We start from the raw sequence: 25,903 nt of genomic DNA, 5'->3' as shown, positions 1-25,903 counted from the left end.
GCTCAGTGGTTGGTTAAGCCTCTGCCTTCAGCTCAGGTCATGATCTCAGGGTCCAGGGATTGAGCTCTCTGCTCCCTGGGGAGCCTGCTTCCCACCACCCCTCTCTCTGCCTGCCTCTCTATCTGCTTGTGATCTCTGTCAAATAAATAAATAAAATCTTAAAAAAAAAAAATGGAACTCTTAAAATTCCTGATGCATAAATGGAACTCTTAAAATTAAGATCACCTTGCTTCCAAATTAGATGTGTTGCAGGAAAATACATAGATCATATTTGTTCTATTGTCAGCCATATGTGAAAACCATTAAACAAACCTTATGACTGTGTCACTACATAATACAGTTCTCATAAAGACTCACATGTTCTCTGAGTCTTACAAGAATCCTGTGAGACAATGCCAGACTCCACCGTCTCTACTGGGCAGAGGAGAAAACTTAATCTGAGGGATGTTGATTAAGGATGTAAAGTAACATCTTCAAAAAGTTACCCCGTCAGCAGCAGAACTAGTTTTAAGCATCAGGCTTTTCTGAGGTTTTTGTGCCAGTTCCAGAATTTTTTCTGCGATGCAACAGTGTAACTTTTTTTTTTTCTTTTTAAGATTTATGTATTTAGGGATGCCTGGGTGACTCAGTCAGTTAGGTGTCTGCCTTTGGCTCAGGTTATGATCCCAGGGTCTTGGGATCAAGTCCCATGTTGGGAATCCCTGCTCAGTGGGGGGTCTGCTTCTCTCTCTCCCTCTGCTACTCCCCCTGCTCATGCATGTGCTCTCTCTGACAAATGAGTAAATAAAATCTTAAAAAAAAAAAAAAAAAAAGAGAGATTTATGTATTTATCTCGGGGGAGAGAGAGTCTTAAGCAGACACTGTGCTGGAGTGAGGAGCCTGACTTGGGGCTCTGTCTTACAACCCTGAGCTGAGCTTAGACCCCAGATCATGACCTGAGCTGAAACCAAGAGTTGATTTGCTTAACCGAGTGTCACCCAGGTGCCCCACAACACTGTAACTTCTAAAAAAATCAGGTGGGCAGGGATAAGGAAGTGAGGATTTCAAACTCAAAAAGGAATTAAAATCTATGGAAAGTTTTTTTTTTTTAAGATTTTATTTATTTATCTGAGGGAGAGTGAGAGAGAGCACGAGAGGGGAGAAAGTCAGAGGGAGAAGCAGACTCTCCAAGGAGCAGAGAGCCCGATGTGGGACTCGATCCCAGGACACTGGGATCATGACCTGAGCTGGAGGCAGTAGCTTAACCAACTGAGCCACCCAGGTGCCCCTATGGAAAGTTTTCTATGACTTTTTAAAGCTCAGAATTTCACAAGAGCAGTTGGGAATTTGCCATAGGCTCGAACTACATGCCCTCTGTTCTGTTTTAAAGGAGCCTGGATACAAACAGACACATGTGTGGTGTTGGCACATAAATATCTTATGAAACTTATAATACACGCAATGAAGAAACACAAGAGATTTGCTGTATTCTGGGGGCCAGGAAGTGTGTGCCATTAAGTGTGTCCTTAATGAAGGACAAACCACAATGTTCTTTATAATAGGCTGTCCAGTTAGTCCTTATCAGAGCCTTTTTCAAATTCACATTTGTCTTCTTTTGTTGAATATGTTCATTATAAAACAATAGTAGAAATGGTCGTTTAGTATCTTCATAAGAAAATAGAAATAGTTGCATATTAAAGATATTTGATCAAAAGAAATGATTTCTTCTTAGGTGTTAACAAGAGTTTTGTTAAGGATTATTTCAACCCGATATTAAACCAAAAGGTCAATTTATGTGTGAACAAGTGAATCCTCTGCTTCAGGGTTTCTCAAACTTCCCTGTGCACAGGAATCCCCTCCAGGTGTTGTTAAAGTGAGGACTGAATGAGAAAGTCTGGGGTGGAGCCTGAATTCTGCATTTTAAGATGCTCCTAAACGAAGCCGAACTGTGGTTCTGGAACGTCACATGAATAGACTTGGGAGGATTCATTGGAATGCCCTGCGAATGAACTTCCTTGGAATTACTCAAGATCAGGGGACTTTGATTAGCAATGTTGTGTGGACGTGGTTATGCTTTCTCAAGTACTCCAGTAGCTAATAAATTACCTATCAATGTATCTATTCTATTAGAAGGTCTGTGAAAGAATAGAAAGTGCTGTGAAGTGTGTAAACCTGGCGATTCACAGATCTGTACCCCTGGGGCTAATAATACACTATATGTTAATAAAAAAAAGAAAAAAGAAAAAGAAAAAATGAAAGTACCTTACAATAGCTTACAAAATAAGATTGCTAATTTTCTAGCTCTGGGTTTACTTTTCATTTTCCCCTCTTAATTAGGGAAGTTGTACAGACAAGTTCAGATAATGCCTTGGTTTTTTCCTTTAGTGGGTGAAGGCGGCTCAGACATTCTACTTCATTATCTTGGACATGGAGCCTCAGATCAGGTATTTTACAGACTGGGAAAATTTTACAAATTTGAGATTTGTTGTGGGATTAAAGTAGGGTTGCACATTTAGCAAAAACAAAAAGAGAAAAGAAAAATAAAACCAAAAAAAGACACACTCAGTTAAGGTCGAATGTTAGATAAAAGATCCATTTTTTTTTTTTTTTTTTTTTTTAGTATGGGTGTACCCCCATGTAATACATATATGTAATATATACTTATATTTAAAAAAAAAAGTTGTTGATCTAAAATCCAGATTTAATTGGGCATCCTGTATTTCACCTCCCAACCCGAGGTAAAGGCACACCCCTCCGGAGCCTAACCAGCACTTAAAGGGCTGAGAGAACAGATGCTGGCAGGTGGATTAAACACTCCAACTGCACTTTCTGGAATTGCCAATAACATATACAGCACGTGGTTATTCCTGTTGTTGATATGTGGAAACTCCTTTTAGAAAATTTGTGTCCAGAAGACCACAGTTAAAAAAAAAAAAAATTATGGTCGAAGATAAGCTGGAAGTGAAACTAACAAAAATCTGTCAACGGTTTGGGGAAAGGACTAGGGGAAGCAAAGCAGAAAGGTCTCCCATCTAGCTCCCTCTCTTTCTTCTCCTCTTTCCAGGACAGGAGAGGATCAGTGAGAAAATGGAGATAGTGGTTTCCTGGGTAGAATCAAGAAAGGTGCTTCTTACTAGATCCAATTCTGACAAGCTGATTGGATTGAAGATCATCTTTGAAAGCAGGGAAGATGGAGCTCCTGGGTGGCTCAGTGGGTTAAGCCTCTGCCTTCAGCTCAGGTCATGATCTCAGGGTCCTGGGATCGAGTCCTGCATCTGGCTGGCTTTCTGCTCAGCAGGGAGCCTGCTTCCTCCTCTCTCTCTGCCTGTCTCTCTGCCTACCTGTGATCTCTGTCAAGTAAATAAATAAAATTAAAAAAAAAAAAAAAAAAGAAAGCAGGAAGGAAAGTGTAAGTGGCGGTTGCAGGCACGCTCTCACCTCTTGCTTATCAGTTGTTGAAAACCGCCTCTGCTTAAAGAGGTAACCTGGGGCTCTGGTTTTACTTTGGTATGAAGTCGAATAAAAAGCTTCAGATACTTTAGCAAAACTAAAAAAAAAACTGCCTCATTTTCCACCCGCCTTTTTTGGCTTCTTTTCTTTTCTCTTACTAACTCCAAATAATAAGAGTTATTCTTGCCATGTTGTTTATAATTAATTCTAACTTAATACCAATGCTTAACTGTCAGCAAAATGCTTGAGTGTTCTGCCCCTGCTTAAGCAATTAAAAATTGTGAATTTCTTCCTCTGACTAAAAAATATAGTAAAATCCAATTAATTTCAGAACATTCTTAATTTTGGAACTACTGTTTTTAAGAAAATTGGACAGCCACATGAAGAAAAATGAAACTGGACCATTTCCTTATACCACACGCGAAAATAGACTCAAAATGGATAAAGGACCTCAAGTTTTTATTTTAATTGCAGTTGGTTATGGGGCGCCTGGGTGGCTCAGTCAGTTGAACATCTGACTCTTGATTTCTGCTCAGGTCATGATCTCAAGGTCATGACATTGAACCCCCCTGGGCATGGAACCTGCTTAGGATTCTCTGTCTCCCTCTCCTCTTGCCCCTTTTCCACCCCAAGCCCTCTCTCACATGATTTCTCTGTCTCCCTCTAAATAAATAAATTAATTAATTAACATTCCAGTTAGTTAACATATAGCATTATAATAGTTTCAGGCATACAATATAGTGACTCAACACTTCCATACATCACCCTGTGCTCATCGCAACAAGTGCTCACCTTAATCCCCACCACATATTTAATCCATTCCTCTACCCACCTGCCCTCTAGTAACCATCAGATGATTCTCTATAATTAAGAGCCTGTTTCTTGGTTTGTCCCTCTCTCTCTCTTATTTTTTCCCCCTTTTCTTGTTCTGTTTCTTAAATTCCACATATGAGTGAAGTCATACGGTATTTGTCTTTCTCTGACTTATTTCACTTAGCATAATACCCTCTAGTTCCATCCACGTCATTGCAAATGACAAGATTTCATTCTTTTTCACAACTAACTAGTATTTCTGTGTGTGCGTGCGTGTGTGTGTGTGTGTGTGTGTGTGTACCACATCTTCTTTATCCATTCATCGGTCAAAGGACACTCTTGATTATTGTAAATATTGCTGCTATAAACATAGGGGTGCACATATCCCTTTGAATTAGTGTTCCTATACTCTTGAGGTAAATACTCAGTAGTGTGGGGGCACCTGGGTGGCTCAGTGGGTTAAGCCTCTGCTTTTGGCTCAGGTCATGGTCTCAGGGTCCTGGGATCGAGCCCTGCATTGGCTCTCTGCTCAGCAGGGAGCCCGCTCCCTCCTCTCTCTGCCTGCCTTTCTGCCTACTTGTGATCTCTGTCTGTCAAATAAATAAAATCTTTAAAAAAGAAATAAAGTACTCAATAGTGTGACTGCTGGATCATAAAGCAGTTCTATTTTTAACTTTTGAGGACCCTCTGTACTGTTTAATTTTGGAACTACTTTGAAGAGAGCTACACATTATATATATATATATATATGCACAAGCTATATTAAACAAAATGTAGTTAATAAAATATGAAATCTAAATTATGATAAAGGAGGAAAGTTCCTTTTCACTTGAACTGGTTCTACAATCTGTCTTCAGCTGTCTCCCTTCATCCTCCTTCCCCAGTTAACTCCATCGGGAGCAAGAGGAGCTTAAGTCACTTTGGGAGTTAGAAATCTACATGCCATTGCTACCAACGGTCCTAGGATGGGGTTAATACACTTTTCAATTTTTGTTTGTTTGTTTGTTTTGTTTTTAGAAACTAGTTAGCTGATCTCAGTTATCTCAAACTTTACATTGTTTATAATGCATTGTTTGATCTAGTGAAAAAGGGACCCAACCACCATTTTTGGCTTCTAAATTGTAGCTATACTGATTTTGGAAAGGATGAAGAGGACCAGTTATATATAACCCTTAAAATTGCTCTGTTAATCTAAGAAACTCATTTGCAGTCAGTGGCATTAACAAGTCATCAAAAAGAGGAAGTTTCTCTTAACTGAAGGAAATCTTATGAGGCAACTCTTAAAATATGAAAGTAAGACAAGTTCCTATCAATGTAGTTATTGTTCTTTCAAATATTCTTTCTAGAATCTTAATAGTAATCTGTCCAGCCTCAGGCAGAAGGCAAATAATTTGAATTTCTGGATCATAATCTGACCTGTTTTTGAATTTGGAAATTTTAGACGAAATTGACCATGGCGTATTGCCAGCCTCTAGTGATGTAAGTGACTATATGAAAATATGCTTATTATTTAATGAGCACTCTCTTTGTAAGTAGCAACTAATCTTAAATGCATACTGTAGAAGAGTAGTGCTATTTTCAAAACAGCAAGTTTTCACATCATGTTTCAAATGTATAAAGGGACAGTCAATGAAAAGTCTCAAAGCTGGGGCACCTGGGTGGCTTGGTTGATTAAGCAGCTGCCTTTGGCTCAGGTCATGGTCCCAGGGTTGTAGAATGGAGCCCCCTCCCTTGGGCTCCCTGCTCAGCAGGGAGTCTGCTTCTCCATTTCCCTCTGATAACCCTCCTGCCTGCTTATGCTCTCACCCTGCCTCTCTCAAATAAATAAATAATCTTCAAAAAAAAATCTTGAATCTGAAAAAATCTTCAAATTATGTCTTCATATACTAAATCAAATAAGAAAAAAAAAAAAACTCACACAGGTTAGGAAAGAGAAAAAGGAAGTTCCTACTGCTAAAAAGTTAAGGCAAGTCTCACTCTGGGCTTGCTGGCCTGCTAAGGTTCAGAAGTTCTGCAGTTTATTGTATCACAAAAATTCATGTATTATTTAGAAATGTACTGCTTTTGCAAAGTACATTCACACCAAAGGGAAATATGAAACTAAACTATCTTGAGTGATTAGTTTACCTATGTTTGGAAACAAATTGTTTTCCCTTTTATAAAAAGAAAAAAAAACCTGAAAAAAAGATGAGAGCTTTAAGTGAGCAAATTTTCACTTTGCTGCAGAGAATCCTTTATGGACGGAATGTGTTGTGAGAGAGAACCCAAAGCAGAGACTGCAGGACTATTTAGTAAGGATGCTGTATAGGGTATTTATGTTTCGTCGGATAGTGTGAGGAACCTGTAAAGGCGCTTAAAACCAGAGAGTTTATGCTTCTATGCACTGGGCAAAGATTCGGAAACTTCCTACTTTGGTTATGTGGATAAGAACCTTGGGGCACCTGGGTGGCTCAGTGGGTTAAGCCTCTGCCTTTTGGCTCAGGTCATGATCTCAGGGTCGTGGGATAGAGTCCCGAATCGGGCTCTCTGCTTGGCAGGGAGCCTGCTTCTTCCTCTCTGCCTCTCTGCCTAGTTGTGATCTCTCTCTGCCAAATAAATAAATAAATTCTTAAAAAAAAATAAAAAGAAACTAATGATGGCTTGGATTTTTGGGCGTTGGCTTAGTACTAAGGTTGATTTCTCTGTGAGAACATGTGAGAGCATGATGTATGTAAATCGTTTCTCCTACTTTGAGGAGGGAGCAGAGAATTAGACCTGAACTTGTCTAGCCAAAGCCTCCAAGCAAGATTATATCCAACACTATTCAAGAAAACCTGCATGACATGATAGACACCAGACAAGGAATCAGCACCCCAGGTTTCTCGCCACCTTGGAGCATCATTTAATTTTGGGATTTGTACTTTTGGGCAGATGGGTAGTCTATCTACCCAGTTCTGTTTAGGCTCTGATGGGTTAATAAGACCAAAGGGCTGGGGGTGCCTGGGTGGTGCAATCCTTTAAGCTTCCGTCTCTTGGTTTCAGCTCAGGTCATGAGATTGGGGTCATGAGATCAAGATGGAGTTTCACCTTGAGGTCTGCACTCAGTACAGAGTCTCAGATTCTCTCTCTGCCCCTCCTACTCTGGCTGTCTTTCTCTCTCTCTCAAATAAATAAATAAATCTTAAAAAAAAAAAAAAAAAAAGACCAAAGGGCTGTATAAATTTAAGGTAAAAAAAAAAAAAGACAAAAACAAAACACTGGATGATTCTCATTTGTTCTCAAATGAGAGTTTCTAGGCAAGGGAAGCAAGAGCAAAAATGAACTATTGGGACTTCATCAAGATAAAAAGCTTTTGCACAGCAAAGGAAACAGTCAACAACACCAAAAGACAACTGACAGAATGAGAGAAGATATTTGCAAATGACATATCAGATAAAGAACTAGTATCCAAAATCTATCAAACTCAACACCCAAAGAACAAATAATCCAATCAAGAAATGGGCAGAGGACACGAACACACATTTCTGTAAAGAAGACATCCAAATGGTCAACAGACACATGAAAAAGTGTTCAACATCACTTGGCTTCATTGACATAAAAATCAAAACCACAGTCAGATACCACCTCACACCAGTCAGAATGGCTAAAATCAACCAGTCAGGAAACGACAGCTGTTGGTGAGGATGCAGAGAAAGGGAAACCCTCCTACCCTGCTAGTAGGAATGCAAATGCTCAAAAAGTTGAAAATAGAGCTACCCAATGACCCAGGAATCACACTATTGGGTATTTACCCTAAAGATTCAAATGTAGTGATCTGAAGGAGCACATGAACCCCAATGTTCATAGCAACAATGTCTACAATAGCCAAATGATGGGAAGAGCCTAGATGTCCATCAACAGATAAATGGATAAAGAAGATGTGATATATATATATATGCGCATATATAAATATATATATACACATATATAATGAAATACTATGCAGCCATCAAAAAGAGAAATCTTGCCATTTGCAACAATGTGGATGGTACTAGATGGTTTTATGCTAAGCAAAATAAGTCAGTCAGAGAAAGACAATTATCATATGCCCTCACTGATATGAGGAATTTGAAAAACAAGACAGAGGATCATAGGGGAAGGGAGGGAAAAATGAAGAGAGGGAGACAAACCGTAAGAGACTCTTAATCTTAGGAAACAAACCGAAGGTTGCTGGAGTGGAGGGGGTGGGACGGTTGGGGTGGCTGGGGGTGGACAAGGGGGAGGGCATATGCTATGCTGAGTGCTGTGAATTGTGTAAGACTGATGAGTCACAGACCTGTACTCCTGAAACAAATAATACATTATATGTTAATTTAAAAAAAAAAAGCTTGAGAGTTTCTAAAATCGAGATGACACACATTCTTTCTACCTCACTCCTCTTGGTCTACTTATAAGTACTAGAGAACTAGGTTTACACCATCCTCTCATGAACAGTTCCTGATTAATCTGGATTAGACCCAGTCTTCTCGACTACATTTCAGCCTTCAATAAATTATACCTCCCCAAAAAAGGATGGGAATTTCAGAAGTACATTCCCAGTGCTTCTTCTAAGCTACACAGAAACGAGAATGGGTTCATTGACATCATGTTGGCCTTTGGAAATTCTTATTAACATTTATTTTTGGTAGTATCTGTCAAAGAACACAACAAGCTTCTCATTTTTAAATATGCTGGCTATTTAAATAGACTTGTGCCATTTTTAATGAAGGCCAATGACAATAAAAGCTGTTTAACTATTAATGTGTTATTTGTCCAGTACTCTGAAATAACACTCCTAGCTTCATGAATTCCTTTAGGCATCCACATAGCTGGATAGTCCTGTTTTTTTTTCCCCCATAATATTTGGCAGAGAGCAACTTGTGAAGTGAATCTTCATCCCATGAGAGTGTAGTTACGTATAACAATTACTAGTTAAATTGTTTTTAACTAAATTATTTCATGCTAAAAACAATGCTAAATTGTTTTATGTATAACTACAAATAAACAATGAGCTACCCTTTTATGGCACTTAAGAAATGAAAGAGACCTTTGGCTCCTCCATATCCAGAATGTCTGTCTTGGAAAATAACAAAACTGAATGAATGTACTCGGGATGCTTTGCTTACAAATGTTCTCCCCACCTTTTGATAATAATCAGTGTAAACAAATAGCATCCACACCATGAAAGGTCTTGTGCTCTGTGCTATGGGAGCTACAGACGCAAAAGCCAGGAGGAGAGAATTCTGAGCAGGGTACCTGGGGCAATGAGAAATTCGAGCAAAGTTCTATAGCTGTCAACACTGAAGCCTTGAGGTGTGTCAGGTACTGCTGGTTCCCCTTAAAGAATCAGAATGGGAAAGGAAGCAGTCAGGCAGTGATAGAGCGAGTCATGGTGATATAAAGAATAATGAAGAGTTTATAAAGAAATTTTAAAAATTTAATTAAAAAATATTAAAAAATAAGGAAGAGAGGGGAGGTAGAAAAATTGAAGTTAATAGTAATAAAAATAAGAAAAATAAGTTTATTTAATAATCCGTGGGTATTTAAAACAGGGTATCTTTATTAGGGTCACATATGCCTTAGGAGATTTTTTTTTTAAAACAAGAAATGGTGGGTTAGTTAGTAGCAAACAAAATTTCTTGCAAAATGTTAGGGATAACCATTTCCATTTAAATAGAGCCTTTAATTGACCACTGAGTGTGTCATCAAATAGTATTTGACTTTTCTGTATTCAAAATTTATGTGCTACAATTTCATCCTCTATTTCACATAATTGAAATAACCCACATCAGTCAGTCAGCAGCACTCTCCAGCTGGTTTTTTCTTTCTTTCTTTCTTCTTTTTTTTTTTTTAATGCTTCCCACCAAGGAAATTGCAAGACGTCTAGTTGGCTCTGTGCTTCCCCTTCTAACAGGAGAAAGCACTAGAACAGGGTGCTGGAAAAGGGATCGGCTTCTACAAGCAAGCATATCCTGATCAGATATTCAAATATGCTTTCAAAGGAGTGGAGCAGTGCGCGTCAATAAGCTACTGGATGTAATTACTTCCTATTCCCGGGGCTCCGCCTTGGAGTGCAGCCTGCTGACTCACCAGGCTGCTCCTCCCAGTTAGTTTCTGCTGGGTTTCCCCACTGCCTGTGCACGTGAGTCATCATGGGAATGAAAGTTTCTACCCGTCTCCTTAACAACCGTGAAGAAACCGTGCACGACAGTGAACTTCGATCTCTCCAATAAGAACCGGACCTAAGGCAAGAGAAGCTGAAAGATGATGTGGCAGGTGTCACCGCTGGCCAAGCAGCCAGACGACAGTCCCCGCCCTAGGGCGTTCGTCAGCAACACTCCAGTTTCAGCGTCTTTTCCTCCACCCGCCCAAGTAGTTAAACTGGCATCTTGTCTAGCATCGCTTGCTGCTGGCCACTGAACTGTGTGTGTGTGTGTGTGTGTGTGTGTGTGTGTGTGTGTGTGTGTTGCTCTGACTTTGCTGCACAATGAATTACCTGCAGATTAATAAAACAAATAACAAACCGGATGCTTGGCTCTCATCTCCAAACAGTTAGATTCAAATGAGTTGGGATAACATGTGGACATCAGGATTTTTCCAAAGTTCCCCAGGTAATTCTAACAGGCAGCAAAGTTTGGGAACCTGTGCACTGGAGAAGCGTCCCTCTCCCCGTGCAAGTGAAGCCTGCCAGTTAAGCTTAACTAATGACTAGGTGGTGGCCTCCCAACCCGCCTTGGAGATCTACTGACACATGGCCCCTGATAACTTAGTTTGGCAGCCACAAAGAAAGCTAGCGAAGCAAAGCAAGAGGGCATTTTTTAGAAGTGACACTGTCTAGACAAGAACCATTTCCCCTCTTAGTAAAAACTTGGCTAAATTTAGGGCTCAAGAGAAGCATCTCAAATGTTTCTATTCTTTCTGTTACCTTTTGATCTCTGTTCTGTTTCATTCCACAGAGTCTGGTTCGGCAAAGCTGCAAGCCTCGGGTCCTCTCAGATCAGAAGCAGGTGCTGCGTCAAAGGACAGTCAAGACGGGACTGCACGCTTCACCTCTGCTGGGACCGAACCTCCGCCTCGCAGCGCGGCCCCAGGGTAGATACTATGCTAATCAAGAAAGTTCTTCCGTCTCCTCGCGGGAGGGCGGGTGCAGGTTTGAATACTTAACCCTTGATTTTACGTGACTGCATTTAGTGCGTTTAGTGACCTCCTCTTGCTTAGCGGGTCTGGACTATGTCCCACGATTTTGGAAGAGAGGACGTGAGCAAGTGATGGAGAAAACCCGCAGGGAGGGGACAGCAGTGTTGGCCGGTGTCGAGGTGAAGGGACGGCTAATGTTCGGAATATTAATTACTCCACGCGCTACTGACCCGGCGAAGACTAGCAGAAGGGGACTGGGGGTTAAGACAAAGGCTCCTCCTGATCAAATGGCTGCAGCGCCCCTTCCCCCGAGGTTATAGCTCTGCCTTCTGTGCTGGGCGGCACTTGGCACGGGACTTGCAAAGTGACTCAGGGGTGACCAAATTCACCAGCCCTTTCGTGATTTGAAAGTCTGCATGACGGAGCGCTCCGGATTCAGAGGGGGAAGGTCTTTCTGTGCCCACCCCTCCATCCAGCTCTTTGTGGGATTTCTGGGCTTTGGCGCAGCCCTTCTAAGGGTGGACTGAAGACTTTCCTACGGAAGTAGAGTGGGGAGTCGCTGAGTAGCCCTCGCCCTGCGCCCAGGGAGCTCTCTGCAGAAGAACCTCCCCGGTTCAGAATCGCAACCGGCTCTCTTTTCCCCAGACCCGGCTCCCAAGTCTTGGGCATCAGGAGCACCAGCGGGAGCTGGAGTCGGAATGGGGGGCAGTAGGGTTCGTCTCCGCGGGAGCGCAAGCACTTAGGGCGGCGGCAGGGCCGGGGGTCCAGGGTTTGATACCCTGCCCGCCAGCGCGCTGCACTTCCTGGACTGCCTGAAGCGCGCGGCCCCTGCTAGCGCCCTCAGTTCTCAGTCCCAGCGCCCCAACTCCGGCGCCTCCAGGTCTGCGCGCGTCGGGCGCGCACCCCCAAGCCCCTCTGCGCCAGCGCCAAGTGTCCGGGTCCTGGAGAGCCCCGGCCCTCACCTCCGAGCTATCCACTTTGCTTCTGCCAGCGTGGCAGTCTGACTCCCTCCCCTCTCCTCCAGGGCACAGTGCGCGGCGCTGGGGCAACAGAGAGGTGCAGCCCGCGGGAAAGCGGCGGGTTCACACCCCGGAGCCGCGGCGCCCACCCCTGCACAACTTCTTGCCGGGCACGAAGACCCGGGGTCCCGGCCGCTCCGCGACCCGCACACTGCAGCCCCCAGTCCCGCACACTGCAGCCCCCCCGGCTGCGGGAGGAGGCGCGGCCAGTGCTCGGCCAGGGAGGGACTGCGCCAGGGCAGGAGGTGTCGGGGTGCGCCAGGGCGGTACCGCTTTAAATGCACTTGACTCACCTGCTCCTGGGCTGTCGCCTCCTTCCTCTACTGACAGCTGGGGGCTTTGTTTTCTCCACCCACCCGGCCGGCTGCGCTCCGCCCCCACTGCCACACGTGACTCGCCGTCTGCCACCGCCGAGGCTCCGCTAGTCCACCCTGGAGAGCCGGGGCCAGCGCCACCCTTTCCCCAGGGAGCGGAGGGCAGGTGGAGACCCCAGCTAAGGACACGTCCGCGCTGGTCCGAGGTGACCTGTCAGCGGGTCGGTCGGAAGGTGGCACGGGTTAGGGTTAGGGCCTTTGGAAGCCAGAGTGAGTTGGTGACATGGAATAAAGTGCCAGCCAAAAGGAGAGGGCTGTTGGCCCCACCCAAGATAGAGGAGGCCCGCGGCAGGAGAATAGGGGTCTTGAAAAGGCGACGCCTGAGTTAAGTACCAGTAACTGGAGTCTTGCTCACCGACCTGCGTGCTTCCTCCTTTTAGACCAAATGTTCCTACTTATACCTGGGGAAAAACTGATAGATAATAAGGGGCAAACTGATTTTGTCATGAACATTATTGATCAAACCAGGCAAGTCTAAACCGAATAATATGGTTAATATAATGCAATCAGAGCAAGTTTTATTGAGGTCTCAAATCTGCTTTTTTGGTGCTGTTGATATTTGGATTCTATTTGGAAAAGGAATGGAGGCTGGAGAAGCGAAGTCCAGATTATTGATGTGGGCGCTGGTCCATTTGGAACAGTACCTATTTTTAATGAAATGAATTGAGAAAATGTTCTGGCTTCAAGACCCATCTCAGTATCTGCTGCTTTTGGAAGTGTTCCCGACCCTTGCTGATCTCCAGTGTTTGAAACCGAAAGAACCTGTTGTCTGAATCCTTCCTTTGGCTACTGGAGAAAGCAAACATTATCTCCTCCCCCCAACCGCCCACCCCTCATTCCCACCCAGCTGCAATTCAGGGGAAAGATTACGTCTATCTCCAGGAGCATCCTTTAAAGTCAAGTCTGCATAGTGAAGTGACTTAGCACAGTGCTTCCCAAACTTTCATGTGCAGAGGGATCACCTGGGGGCCTTGTTTAAACCAAATTCGGATTGAGCAAGTCTGGAATGCAGACTGATTTTCTTCATTTCTGGCAAACTCCCAGGTCATGTTAGTGCTGCTGGTTTGAGGATCAAACTTTGAAGCAGCAAGGCTTAGAAGACCCACTCTGGCACTGGCCAGCCTATTTTGAGTCCTAATGTGTCACTTAATAACTCTGTGACCTTGGGCAAGTTTCTTAACATTTAAGCTCCCCAGGCTGTAACATTGAAATACTACTAACCTCCACCTCATAGGGTTGTCTTGAAGATTAAACGGGAAGACCTATAAAAAGCACCTTATGTCTGGCACACACACCGAGGGTTCAGAAAATGTCAGCTAATGAACTCTTGGGGTCTTCCTGGCAGGAGCAAAGCTGCACAAAGCCAAACATTCAGGGAGAACAGGATGTGGAATGGGGGCTGAGGCAGCTGGCACTAAAATGACGACTAAACCCCTTAGTGCCCAGCACTGGCCAGGTGTATAGAACAATTCTGTTGAATAAATGACGAAACTATAATGTGGAGCGAATCAAACATGTTTAAAAGTTCTGTTTCTTCTGCAAAACTTTAAATCCTGATAAATTAGTTCTGGGACATTGAATTAAAAAATTATTTGCTTTTTATTACAGAAAATGTCCAGCTGCCTGTCACATGGGTAATCTATTTTAATATCTGAGGGAGTAAATGGATTGTTAAGGAGTAGTACATTTTTTATCCTCATTAAAAACCTTGAAATTTAAATTTAAATGAATTTATTAATGAAGATATGGTATTCTTAGCTCTCAGAATGAATGGGTATTGTCATCATCGTTCTCCTATCTCCCTTCCTTGCTTCTTCTCTCTCTAGCCCTAAATAGGAGTGCTTCCTAAGATTTGGGTTTTTTTGTTGTTGTTTTTTGTTTATTATTATTATTATTATTTTTTGCTTTTCGTTTTTCTCACTTTCCTGCCATTTCTTTTGGAAATTTTATTCATGTTTTATGTTCAGCTTTCAAGTGCATGGAGATTACTGCTGAATATATACCCACATTTTTCACCTGTTTCCAAGCCCCATTTCTGCATTACCAATTACTTACTAGGCATTTCCAACTGAATTTCCCACTCGCCTAGAAGTTTCAGTGTGTTCTAAAATAAACTCCTCCTTCTTCTCATAAAACTGATACCTCCTTGGTAATAAATCAAGATGGCAATTTGCACTGGGAAGCCCTCCGTGCTAATTCAGGACCTGGCAAGGGTGTGGAACACCCAGCGTAATCATCCCAGTACCTTCCCATTGATCCCAGCTCTTTCTCTGAGACTTTGCCTTGGACATTGACTGAGGCTGATTTGTGTATAAACACAACTTACTGGCAAAACAGCCTCATAAACGGCTCTGGGCTGCTGCATACGTGGTGATCCATGTAAACTGAGTTGGTGAGAAACCGCATCAGTCAGGGTAGGCTAGATTACTTTGCTGTAACAAACACCACCAAAATATCAGTGGCTTACCACAATAGAAGTTAATTTCCTACTTATGCCAAATCTCCAGGCAGCTCTAGGGTGACTCAACATTCTAGTTTGCTTCGTTCCTGTGGCCTTTCCTTCAGTACCATGGCAGGGGAAGAGAGTATGGAAAACTGCACCAAACCTTAAATGTTTTTACCCAGAAGAGAGGTCACTTCTCATATGACACTGGTCAAAGGAAGCCACATGGTCTTCACCTAATTTTAAGGAGATATTTACTCAGAAATAGATGGAGAAGTAGAAACCTTGGAGGGCTGGAGTAGGTCTATCATAGGGATCCACTTAATATGGAGGGATTGGGGATAAAATTACACTAATAACAGTGTAGTTATCATAGGATGAGGGTAGACTACCAGTTCAAGGAAGGTACACAGTTGTGTGTGGAGTACTCAGAGAAGCATTATTGTTGTTTTTATTATTATATAGTATAATAATGTAGGGAGACACTTAAAAGTGAAAAATTCTGTGTCTCTGCCTGTCAGGGTCACTTTTTGATTTAGCCAAGGTCGGTCTACTTCAGGCACTAATCATTCAGAGTCTTCTGTGACGCAGGGGCCAGGAAATATTTTCCATCTCGATTATACCATGGGTGACACACAGACCGTTAAATAAGTAAGGTTACATCAACACAAGCACTTTTGTTAATTTTGCTGACATTGAGGGTCACCCTCTGCTTGAGGATTGAATATGTGTGCATGAAGACTGGAATATTTCCCCCATGTTTCTCTTATGATTGCCTGAATTATGCCTTTGATGTCTTCCAAGTAATGGTGAAATGTAGTCTTGTGGGTAAAAAATCACTCCATTAAAAAAAAATCCATAGGAAAAAATCACTCATAACAGATTGAGAAGAATAAAATCATGGTTTTCCATAACCTTTGGAGGTTCTTTCTCCAAAGAGCAGAGATTCTGTTAGCTAAGCTGGCTTCCTTCATCTCCCCACACTTCATATGCTTACAAGAAGCAAAGCCTTGATGAATGAATGCTATAAACTCTAAAATGCTCTAGAGCTATGGATTATTCTAATATGTAGCTGGCACTGAGGAATGCTTTGGATCTCAACAATTCTTATGTTGTTTGCCCAACTCTGTCAGTGACACCCCTTTTAAAACATTTGCCTCGGGGCCTCTGCCTTTGGCTCAGATCATGATCCCAGGGTCCTGGAACTGAGCCCCGCATCAGGCTATCTGCTCAGCAGGGAGCCTGCTTCCTCCTCTCTCTCTGCCTGCCTCTCTGCCTACTTGTGATCTGTCAAATAAATAAATAAAATCTTTAGAAAACAAACAAACATTTGCCTCTCATGAGACTGTTCCCAAATAGTCTTACATAACATCAGCCTCTTCCCAAAGCTAATATTCTGAGAGCTTCATTCACATATTTCAAATACTGAGAACAAGGGATGGAAAAGGGGCAGAGCCTATCAGTTAATATTCTAAACTATTTGTTCGAATCCTTTTCATTTTATCTGGTTTATTTTTAGCTCTGAGTCCTTGCTGAGCTTTAATGTCTCTTGAATTAGAAATCATCACCTCAAAAGATAGACTAGAGTGAAGCACTTACAAATGTGTCAGTGAGACCATGGAAGACTGAGATGGAGGTGTTCATTACCAAGCTATGATAGCATTGATTAAGATCAGTAGTGAAAGTGGCACAGGATGATAGCTTCATAGGGATCACTGCCTCCTGATGACCCTAGAGTCTAGTTCCTGAGTAAATAAATGTCCAATCAAACAATGCCACCTTCAAAGCAACCTATGAACACCTATCAGTGAATATTCACCAGTTAGCTAAAAAGTATTGTTCTATAGAAGAAGTTAAGGAGAGAGCTTAAATGACTCATTTAAGTTATGAGTCCCAATTTCTAGTTATGTCCATTTGCAAAACCTGTGTCTCCACAAAATGTAAAATGCCAAAGGGGAAACGTGCTCATGATATATATTGGTCTATGCCTCACAGGTTATTTTAATTACACTGAAAGGAGCAAAGTGTTACCTTGACTGGTACAAAGCCACTGGGTGAGAGACTTGTCTATGATTTTATATGATATTGAAAAATCCCCTCACATACAATGCAATAAGTCGGACAGGAATATTTATAAATGCTGTTTAGAACAGATGTAGACCAGCTGTAGAAGAGTCAACTCGTTCCATCATCATTTTTTTTTAAGACAGTACATTTTAAAGGCAGCAGAGACAATTAATTTGTTGATTAGTAACCATCTCTTAAAAAGGTGGTGTTATCTTCAAACTTTTACCTGTTCAGTCTCAGTGCCTAAGAAATGAAATCTGGGGATGCCTGGGTGGCTCAGTCAGTTAAGTCACTGCCTTCGGCTTGGGTCACGATCCCGGGGTCCTGGGATCAAGTCCCGCATGGGGCTCCTTGCTCGACAGGGAGCCTACTTCTCTTTCCACTTCTTCCTGCTATTTGGCCTGCTTGTGTGCTTGCTCTCTCTCTCTCTCTGATAAATAAATAAATAAATAGAAGTCTGTTTGAGTTCTCAGTTGCAGCACCATGAAGCCCAAATGACTTTCTAGAGACCAGTGGGATCACCACCAACTCATGTTGGGACCTGCTGGGATACAATGCAGCTGATTTTTCCTAAATTCCTAAATCATTAAACACTACTTTGCCAATTGCAATTTTTTTTTTTTTTTTTGCCATATCCCTATATCCTGCCCACACTGGTCAACTAGTGTGGGAATAACAAGAAATTGATTCCTTAAGTTTCCTTAGAATCTTCTTTCTAATGGTCTTTGATTCTTTAGCAGAGATTTGCTCATCTCTGGCTTTTTTAATTTTAATGCTTCAACCTTTCTAAGTTGTAATATTCAACAAACATTTTTGTGAGGCCTTCTACTGGGCAGTCACTCTGTTATGTGCTGTGTTTACCTAAATAGTCTTTGATCTCAAGGAACTTAGAGTATAGGAAATGATGGATGAGTGCATAGTGTGGCCCGAAGTCTATTAAAATGAATAAGATGCTAAGAGAACACTGGACAGTCAGGAAGAAAGTCAGAGAAGGGCTTTCATTCTTGCTGGGTCTTGAAGGATGAAGAATCATAAAGCAGGTGAGGGTGGTTTGTAGGGAGGCAGAGTATGTGGGTAGATATCCCAGAGAAGGAACGGGAAAACAAATACGATCAGAGATTCACACACGATGAGAAGTTTAATGTGGCTGAAGGATAGTGTGTGAGCACTGGAGAGGTCGGTAGAATAGACAAGGAAAGCCCTGGTGTGTCCAGCTGAGATGTTTGTATGTAAGACACTGGCCATTGGTCTCCAGGTGGGGTGAGAACTCTCTGGGGGTGTGTGAGATGATAGGCTGGGGTGTGGGAAGGAAGGGCGAAAACCTGGATGTCTATCTGAAATATGAGAAAGGACTTAGTAGCATATGGATTGATACTTGGTGCTCTTGCTTGGTCCGCATTTCAGACAGACAGGGGACCTTAGCAGGTAGAAGGAATTATGAGGGAAGAACTGGGATCCACCATACTGAGGTGGGGGTGGTGTCCCTAACCGTCTTACTCATTCTTAAAGCAAACTGCAATTTATTAACAGTTCATGTGTGCTTGGTTAAGTGGATTTATGGATATTATCTAGGTGGACTAATCTAAGGCTCAAAAAATGGATAAATGACTTCAAAAGATTAAAGATAACATGAGTGATACAAGCATTAGGGAATTTTCACAAAAGCCCTTGCAAAACTGGTAGACAGTTTTGAAAAATGAGTATCATAATTTCATAAGTTCATGCAATGATCTATTTCCCGTGTTTGTGTCTGGGGTTCTCCATGAGGTGCGCCTGCAGCGCTGAACGGCACCAAACCAAACATCAAAATCAACTGCACTCGGCACCAGGTTTCCAGCTGCAGGGCAATAAAACTTCCAAAAATTATGATCCATATTCAGTCACATTATTCTCACTAAAATTTTAGTGAGAACAAAAGATTTTACCTATCATTAATAAAATGGAATATCAAATATTTCATCCTTGTCTCACCCTTTAAAATGTCAATTTTTATATTTTCTTTTTTAACTTAAATCTCATTTAAATTATTTTTAGAGAAAGAGAAAGAGAGAGGGTGTGCATGAGAAGGGGGAGGGGCAGAGTGACAGAGAGAGAGAATTCCAAGTGGGCTCCATGCCCAGTGCAGAGCCCCTATGTGGAGCCCAATCTCATGACCCTGAGATCGTGACCTGAGCTGAAATCAGGAGCCAGATACTTAACCAATTATGCCATGCAGGCACCCTTTATGTTTTCTTTGGTGTACAATATAGTAATGCAGTAGTTGTATATGTATAGTCCTTACAAATGAATAGACATGTGTGAGATAAGAAATGTTGTATTTATAGTACATAGGCAGACATAAGCCAAAAATGGTATTAGAGCAAAGGTATCGATGCTCAGGTTTATTGGCATAACAGTGGAATGGAGGATGTTCTGGAAGTTTTCTCAGAAGGCTAGGATCCTGATTCAGAGGAAAGCTCGTGAGGACCTAGTGATGGAGAGGAGAGAGATCACCCAAGTCTGTGGTCTTCAGTAGGAAGGGCTTGGGGGAAGGGGAGGGTGGAGAGAGAGAGAGGGAGGGAGGGAAGAAGAGAGAGGGACCCTGAGCTTTTGTCACTTGCCATTCTGAGTAGAAGGAGAAACTGTTACTTGAGATGAAGAAATGGGATATTGAACAAGATATTGAACAAGTTTAGGACACATTGAGTCAGACATGCCCAAGGGATTCCAGCGAGATGACTAGTGGGTGTTGTAAATACAATTCTGAAACTCAGGAGAGCTTGGAGATACAGATTTTATAGTAGCTTTCTTTCTTAATCTGCAACCCTTCCCACAACAGCTGGTCTTCAAATACATCCCTTCATCTAAGACAAATTAACACAACAGCTTAACGTTTATAATTATTTATAATGATAATGATTAAGAATCATCTTACCATTGCATAATGGTAAGGCAAACTAAGCAGACAGTCTTAGGATTTTAATTGGACATTTAGGCTAGTTTTGCATTCTGCTGGACCTCTCTCAAAGGGTATTGTCCTTTGCTGGTTTTCTATGTGTACTATTTGGTCAGTTCTCAAATGTTATCTAGACTACAGTTTATTATAAGATAGTACCTCTCTTGTACTACAGTCCATCTTTTCACACCAAAAACCTTGTTGTTCAAGCCAGACATCTTTTTTCTCTTATTGTACCATAGTAATTGGGAATTGGGAATGTTTTCTTTCTTTTCTCTTTCTTTCTCTCTCTCTTTCTTTCTTTTTGTCTTTTTTAAGAGGTAGGGAGGGGGCGCCTGGGTGGCTCAGTGGGTTAAGCCGCTGTCTTCAGCTCGGGCCCTGATCTCAGGGTCCTGGGATCAAGTCCCACGTCGGGCTCTCTGCTCAGCAGGGAGCCTGCTTCCCTTCCTCTCTCTCTGCCTGCCTTTCTGCCTACTTGTGATCTCTCTCTGTCAAATAAATAAATAAAAATCTTTGAAAAAAAAAAAAAAAAGGAGGTGGGGCGGGGCAGATGGAGAGGGAGAGAGAGATCCTGGGATCATGACCTGAGCTGAAATCAGTAATCTGACATTTAACAGGCTGAGCTACCCAGGCGCCCCTATTTGGGAATGTTTTCTCATTCTGTTGTACACATGTTCCTTCTTTAGGAATCACAAGCATTGTGAAACCATGGTCACCATCCTTTCTATGCTGTTTATTGCCAACTTGTCAAGGCATGTTCTTGCTAAGTTATGAGGATATCTTTAATACTTGCCATTTCCCCCAATTCCTTACCTAGCACTTACTAAGAATCTAGAGATAATTTGCCAGTTTAATTTTTGGGTTCCATGCAATTCTATTCCTAACTATTTATCTCATAAATAAGATTTCATAATTAAATAATACCAAATAGATATTTGTTTAAAATTTGAAATTTCTTATACTGTGGTTTTGTGGTAGTTCATTATTTAGTATCTCAAGCACTTAAGCCTCATCTCTTTTATTAAAGTAGAATTAATTTTAGTGCAAAGACATGTCTTTCCCCACTAGCACGCAAACCCCACGAGGGCAAGAATTTGTGTCCATTTTATTTACTTTTCTATCTTTAGCATATAGAACTATGTTTGGGACGTGATGGATGACAAAGTTTTTTTGAATGATTAAATGAATATATAAGTAAGCTGAATAGACTCATAAATACCTTGATTTTAATCATCTTTCTTTCCATTTTTTGGAAAATCCAAATCTCCCTTACCATATTATATGATTTCTCTGTAATTTAGCAACTCCATGAATTTTATTAAAATTTCAGCTTAATGTAAGTTTATTATGAGATAGTGACTTTCATATATACAACAAATTTTAGTCTTTCAGTATCTAGGAGAAAAAAATCCTTTTACTCTTCTTTTAGCTAATAGGATTACCAGAGACTGCAAATACGTCTTATTGAGTCCCCCAGCCATATTTAGGTAGGAAGGTTTAAGTTTAGTTTCAAAAATATAAGCTAGCATTCATAAGGAACAGTTGTTTCTAGAATATGGCCCTCCCCCCCCAAAAAGGAAAACCAAATAACTAAAAAGAAAATCTATAAAATATATTAGAATATCAGAAACTGAGGCCGAGAAATCAATTTCCTAAAGACAATAGCTGTCTCTCCCAGGGAAGTGCTCAGCATATGGTACATTTCAAGGCATTGCTAAAATTGCATTTAACCACATCCACAAATTAATTCTTGCCATTACCATCACCGTTTCACAAAATGTATTTTATCCCGTCTAAAGTCTGAGAAGAGTAATTAGGAAAAAATGCCACTTAACTGTCTCCGAGAATCCAGCTGCTGGGAGCTGTCATTGGCTCTGGGGACTCAGACCAGGCCCTCTGTCAGAGAGGATAATGGATGAGGAGAGAGATCTGCAGTGGGAGGAGAGTCAGGCCCCGGAACTCCCCAGTCAATTGTGCTTTGAGAAACACTAATGTGCTTTGCCATGCTACCATGTGTCTCTTTGTTCTCTAAGAACATCCATTCTGTTCACCACTCATGAGTGCACGTTTAGTTCTATCTCATAAATCGTAGTGGGAAGAGGTAGGCAGAGGGCAGAATGAGCTTTCCTTGAGATGCTGGACAAGCCCATTCATGATTCCTCTTCTTCCTTTCATTTTCTTTTCTATTTTCATTCTTTTGAGGAACTTTTAGGATTATGCACATTTTGGACAAGTCAAAAACATTGCTATGCTAATTGCAAACAGATGCATGGTCTTCATAGTGATGATGACATAGAATCAGGGACCAGGAGCCCACATCACTGCCACAAAGACATTTATGGTGGGTAGAGATTTTTGTGGTTATCTCCAGAATCATGGCATTTTTTGATGCCAGGTCAGACTCATTCTGGCTAAAGCCTGAATTGGCAAAAAGCTCTTTATTCAGAATGAACTCTAGCCTGTACCAAGTGGAACAAAGTGCAACACTTTTTTTTTTGATGTACAAAAAAACTGTACATATTTAACACATACAGCTTGATGAGTTTAGAAATACGTGTACATCTGCTAAATGCAACACTTTTGATCCTAACTTCTAGAGACTCCCAGAGGCAGCACCTAGCTAGCTTTACATGCAGGAGAAAGTGCTGTGTATTTAAAGAATACAATGAAAACATCAAAAAGTCTATATATAGTCAAATAGCTAACATATTATATAACATATTGTAGCTCAGTTATGTGATGGATTATTTGCTAACTGCTAAAAAATGTTCAAATATTTAAGTGCATGGAAAAATGATACTTGATACATTAACGGACAGAAACAAGATTCAAAAGTTTTGAATCTTGTATACCCAGTATGATGTCATGTGAATAAAATGTTGCCATATGTTTCTATGCATAGGAAAGTAAATACATAAAGTTGGAGAAAATATTGTGGCAGAGAATTTCTAGTCTCTTTTATACTTTTCAGTTTGATCTATATCTATATAGATATATAGAGAGAGAGACAGAAAGAGGGAGAGGGATTGTAAAGAATTGGCTTCCACAATTATGGGATGATTATGGAGGCTGTCAAGTCCAAAATCTAGATGGTGAGTCAACGGACCAAAGACTCAGGTAAGAGTTGATGTTGCAGTCTTAGGGGCATTCCTTCTTCTCTGGGAAACCTCAGTCATTTCTCTTGAAGCCTTCAACTCACTGGATTAGGCCCACCCACATAATGGAGGGTTAGTTGACTTTAATCCCACCCAAAAAATACTCTCACAGCAACATCTAGACTAGTGTTTGGAAAAGCAACTGAGCATCGTAGCCTAGACAAACGGACACATCAAATTAACCATCACAGCTTTCAAGCAATTCCCACTCGTCTTTCTTCCTAGCAACAGGCAGATTTTCTGGTTGGCTGTTGCATCTTTCCCCATGCAGTCCATGTGCTTTTCATGAACACTTTCAGTTTTTTACCAACAACCACAGTTCAGGGGGGTGAGGTGACCTCAATGCCCCAGCAGTTCAGGTGAATTTTGAAATTCTTGCTCGTAGGGCTAGGACAGCAGCCCTATCTCTAGGCTGGAGTTGGGGTACAGCTGGGAAGCTGCAAGGTGGCCCTATGGGAGGCAGAACAGAGAGATGGGGGGAAAACTGCTCTTGAGACAGCCTTCAGTCCCTGAATTAAACCAATCCTAACTTCTGTCCTTCCTCTGGGTTTTCAGTTACACAAGCTCTGTTCATTTCCTCTAGCTCTTCTGTTTCCTGCCGCTATGTTTCTGTGAATACGTTGTCTTTTCCAGTTTTTCAACAAATATGGATTACTTTTATAATAAGCAAGAATTACTATCTTCTCTGATTCTAGGACAAACTTTTGCATTTTAGAATCGCTGAAATTGGGATGTGTCATGGGATATCATAACTTAATAGAGCTTTCTTTTGTCGTGTATATAAAAATAATGTATTATGTTCAGGAATGTTTTAGACTTGATAAAAGTTATTTTTAAGAGAGATGGAATGAAAATGTCCAGGAGAGTCGGAGGGGTGCGCCATGTACCCCTGGCACCACATGGTGACCTCGACACCTCTACATTTCTGGAATGGTCCAGGAAGAGAGGGGCGCCTGGGTGGCTCAGTGGGTTAAAGCTTCTGCCTTCAGCTTGGGTTATGATTCCAGTGTCCTGGGATTGAGCCCTACATCAGGCTCTCTGCTCAGCAGGGAAGCTGCTTCCTCCTCTCTCACTGCCTGCCTCTCTGCCTACTTGTGATCTCTGTCTGTCAAATAAACGAATACAATCTTAAAAAAAAAAGAAGAGATTAGTAACCTAGAACTTGGCTTTGCTGTACTAAATTATTTAAGACTCAAAGAAACTCAACTGACAGAGAACACTTAGTTCTCCATACTGGAAATGGGGGCAAATCTCTTCCTTTCAAAGAATCTGATCAGTTTTCAATGTCTATTTTCTTTTTCTTAGACTCCGTGGTTTTGTGTGATTTTCTTTTCAACTGGTTTCAAAATAAACTCCCTCAGACTTGCTATTTTAGGCTCTTATACATACGACTACTATATCAGTAATAATATCATATGTTGCCTACATATGGTAGTTTTAAAACTTTCAAAACATTTTAGATCTATTATGTGATTTGATTTCCATTATATTTCCATGAGTTAGGCAGGTTCTTATGATCCTTTTAGTATTCAGGAGACTTGCTTGATGTCACAGAATAGTTGGTAGAGGCGGGACTTCCAGTGGACTAGAAAGGAAAGGCTGATAAATGAAGTTTTATTGCCTGGAGTTATGATCTGTGTCATTAGCAAAGGCAGAACACAATTTTAGAGTTTTTTTTTTTTTTAAACTCTGGTTCAAGGTTAAGGTCATCAATTTGTGACCATCTTTCTGCTCCCATATATATTCCTGTCACTAAAAATGGTCATTGCTGCACTCAGGCCATTGTGATTCTCTCATCTTGAAAAGGCCCTGTTTATTTTGTGCTAACTCACACTGAACTGAGAATAAGTCAGCAGTGAACCATCATCCCAATTACTAAGGTCTTAAGCGCTATTATAACTTACTAGATTAATTTGAATTTTTAACATGGTTTAGAATGTATAATTCCATTTACATTTTCTCAAACAGAATCAGGGAGGGACAGGGAAATAATAATAAACTAGAATATAGGAAGTAGAATGAATTCAGGGGAAAATCCAGGTAACTATATCTCTTACTCTCACTTGCTTTTTCTTTCTTTTTTTAAAAAATAAAAGATCTTCTCATTGTGAATCATGGTCCCATCTTCTTCATCTACACTTACTATATTTTGTGTTAGTTATTTTTTCCCATGTCCTCCACTTCCTTAGACGATGCATTTCTGGAAGTCAGGGAGTACATCTTATTTTTCTCTCAGGCATATTCTTTCTAGAATACCACCTGCCATATAACAGATGCTCCAGACACGTTAGCTGCATGGCTATGCAGGAGAAGAAAAGGAATAGTCTTCATTTTCTTAGAGAAGTAGGTGGGCTCATCTGTTGAAAACGAAGGAGTACAGTCTGGTTTGGGGACCTGGAAGCATGAAAGGGAAATTTCCAAGTTTAAGTCACAGGAATTCCGAGGAATAAAGATTACAGGTGGAGCTCCAGGATTTGGCCTTGGGTTTGGAATGGTGCAGATGGGGGGGGGATTCTCACCAGCTTGCTGCTTCC

At 41.4% G+C, this 25,903-nt stretch overlaps 1 protein-coding gene across 4 annotated transcripts in view; it reads right to left on the bottom strand.

The window, feature by feature from the left end:
• The window catches only part of MAPRE2 (microtubule associated protein RP/EB family member 2), a 196,180-nt gene that overhangs the window by 141,928 nt on the left and 28,349 nt on the right, over nucleotides 1–25,903 (bottom strand). Inside the window, exon 1 of one of the 4 annotated variants that reach the window (XM_059409455.1) lies at nucleotides 22,050–22,069. The exons of 1 other annotated variant lie outside the window; for it this stretch is intronic. Coding sequence is in view for 1 of the 3 variants with exons in the window: in XM_059409453.1 (XP_059265436.1) it covers nucleotides 11,165–11,188 (24 nt within the window). In the remaining 2 variants the exon portion in view is untranslated. Of the gene's footprint in view, nucleotides 1–11,164; nucleotides 11,317–12,688; nucleotides 12,784–22,049; nucleotides 22,070–25,903 lie in introns of those variants that run through there. 2 more of the 4 variants (XM_059409454.1, XM_059409453.1) reach the window with 2 other exon arrangements.

Source organism: Mustela nigripes, chromosome 8 (genome assembly GCF_022355385.1).
Source record: "Mustela nigripes isolate SB6536 chromosome 8, MUSNIG.SB6536, whole genome shotgun sequence".
Classification (NCBI taxonomy): Eukaryota; Metazoa; Chordata; class Mammalia; order Carnivora; family Mustelidae; genus Mustela; species Mustela nigripes.
This window is presented reverse-complemented; position numbering and strand designations above follow the sequence as displayed.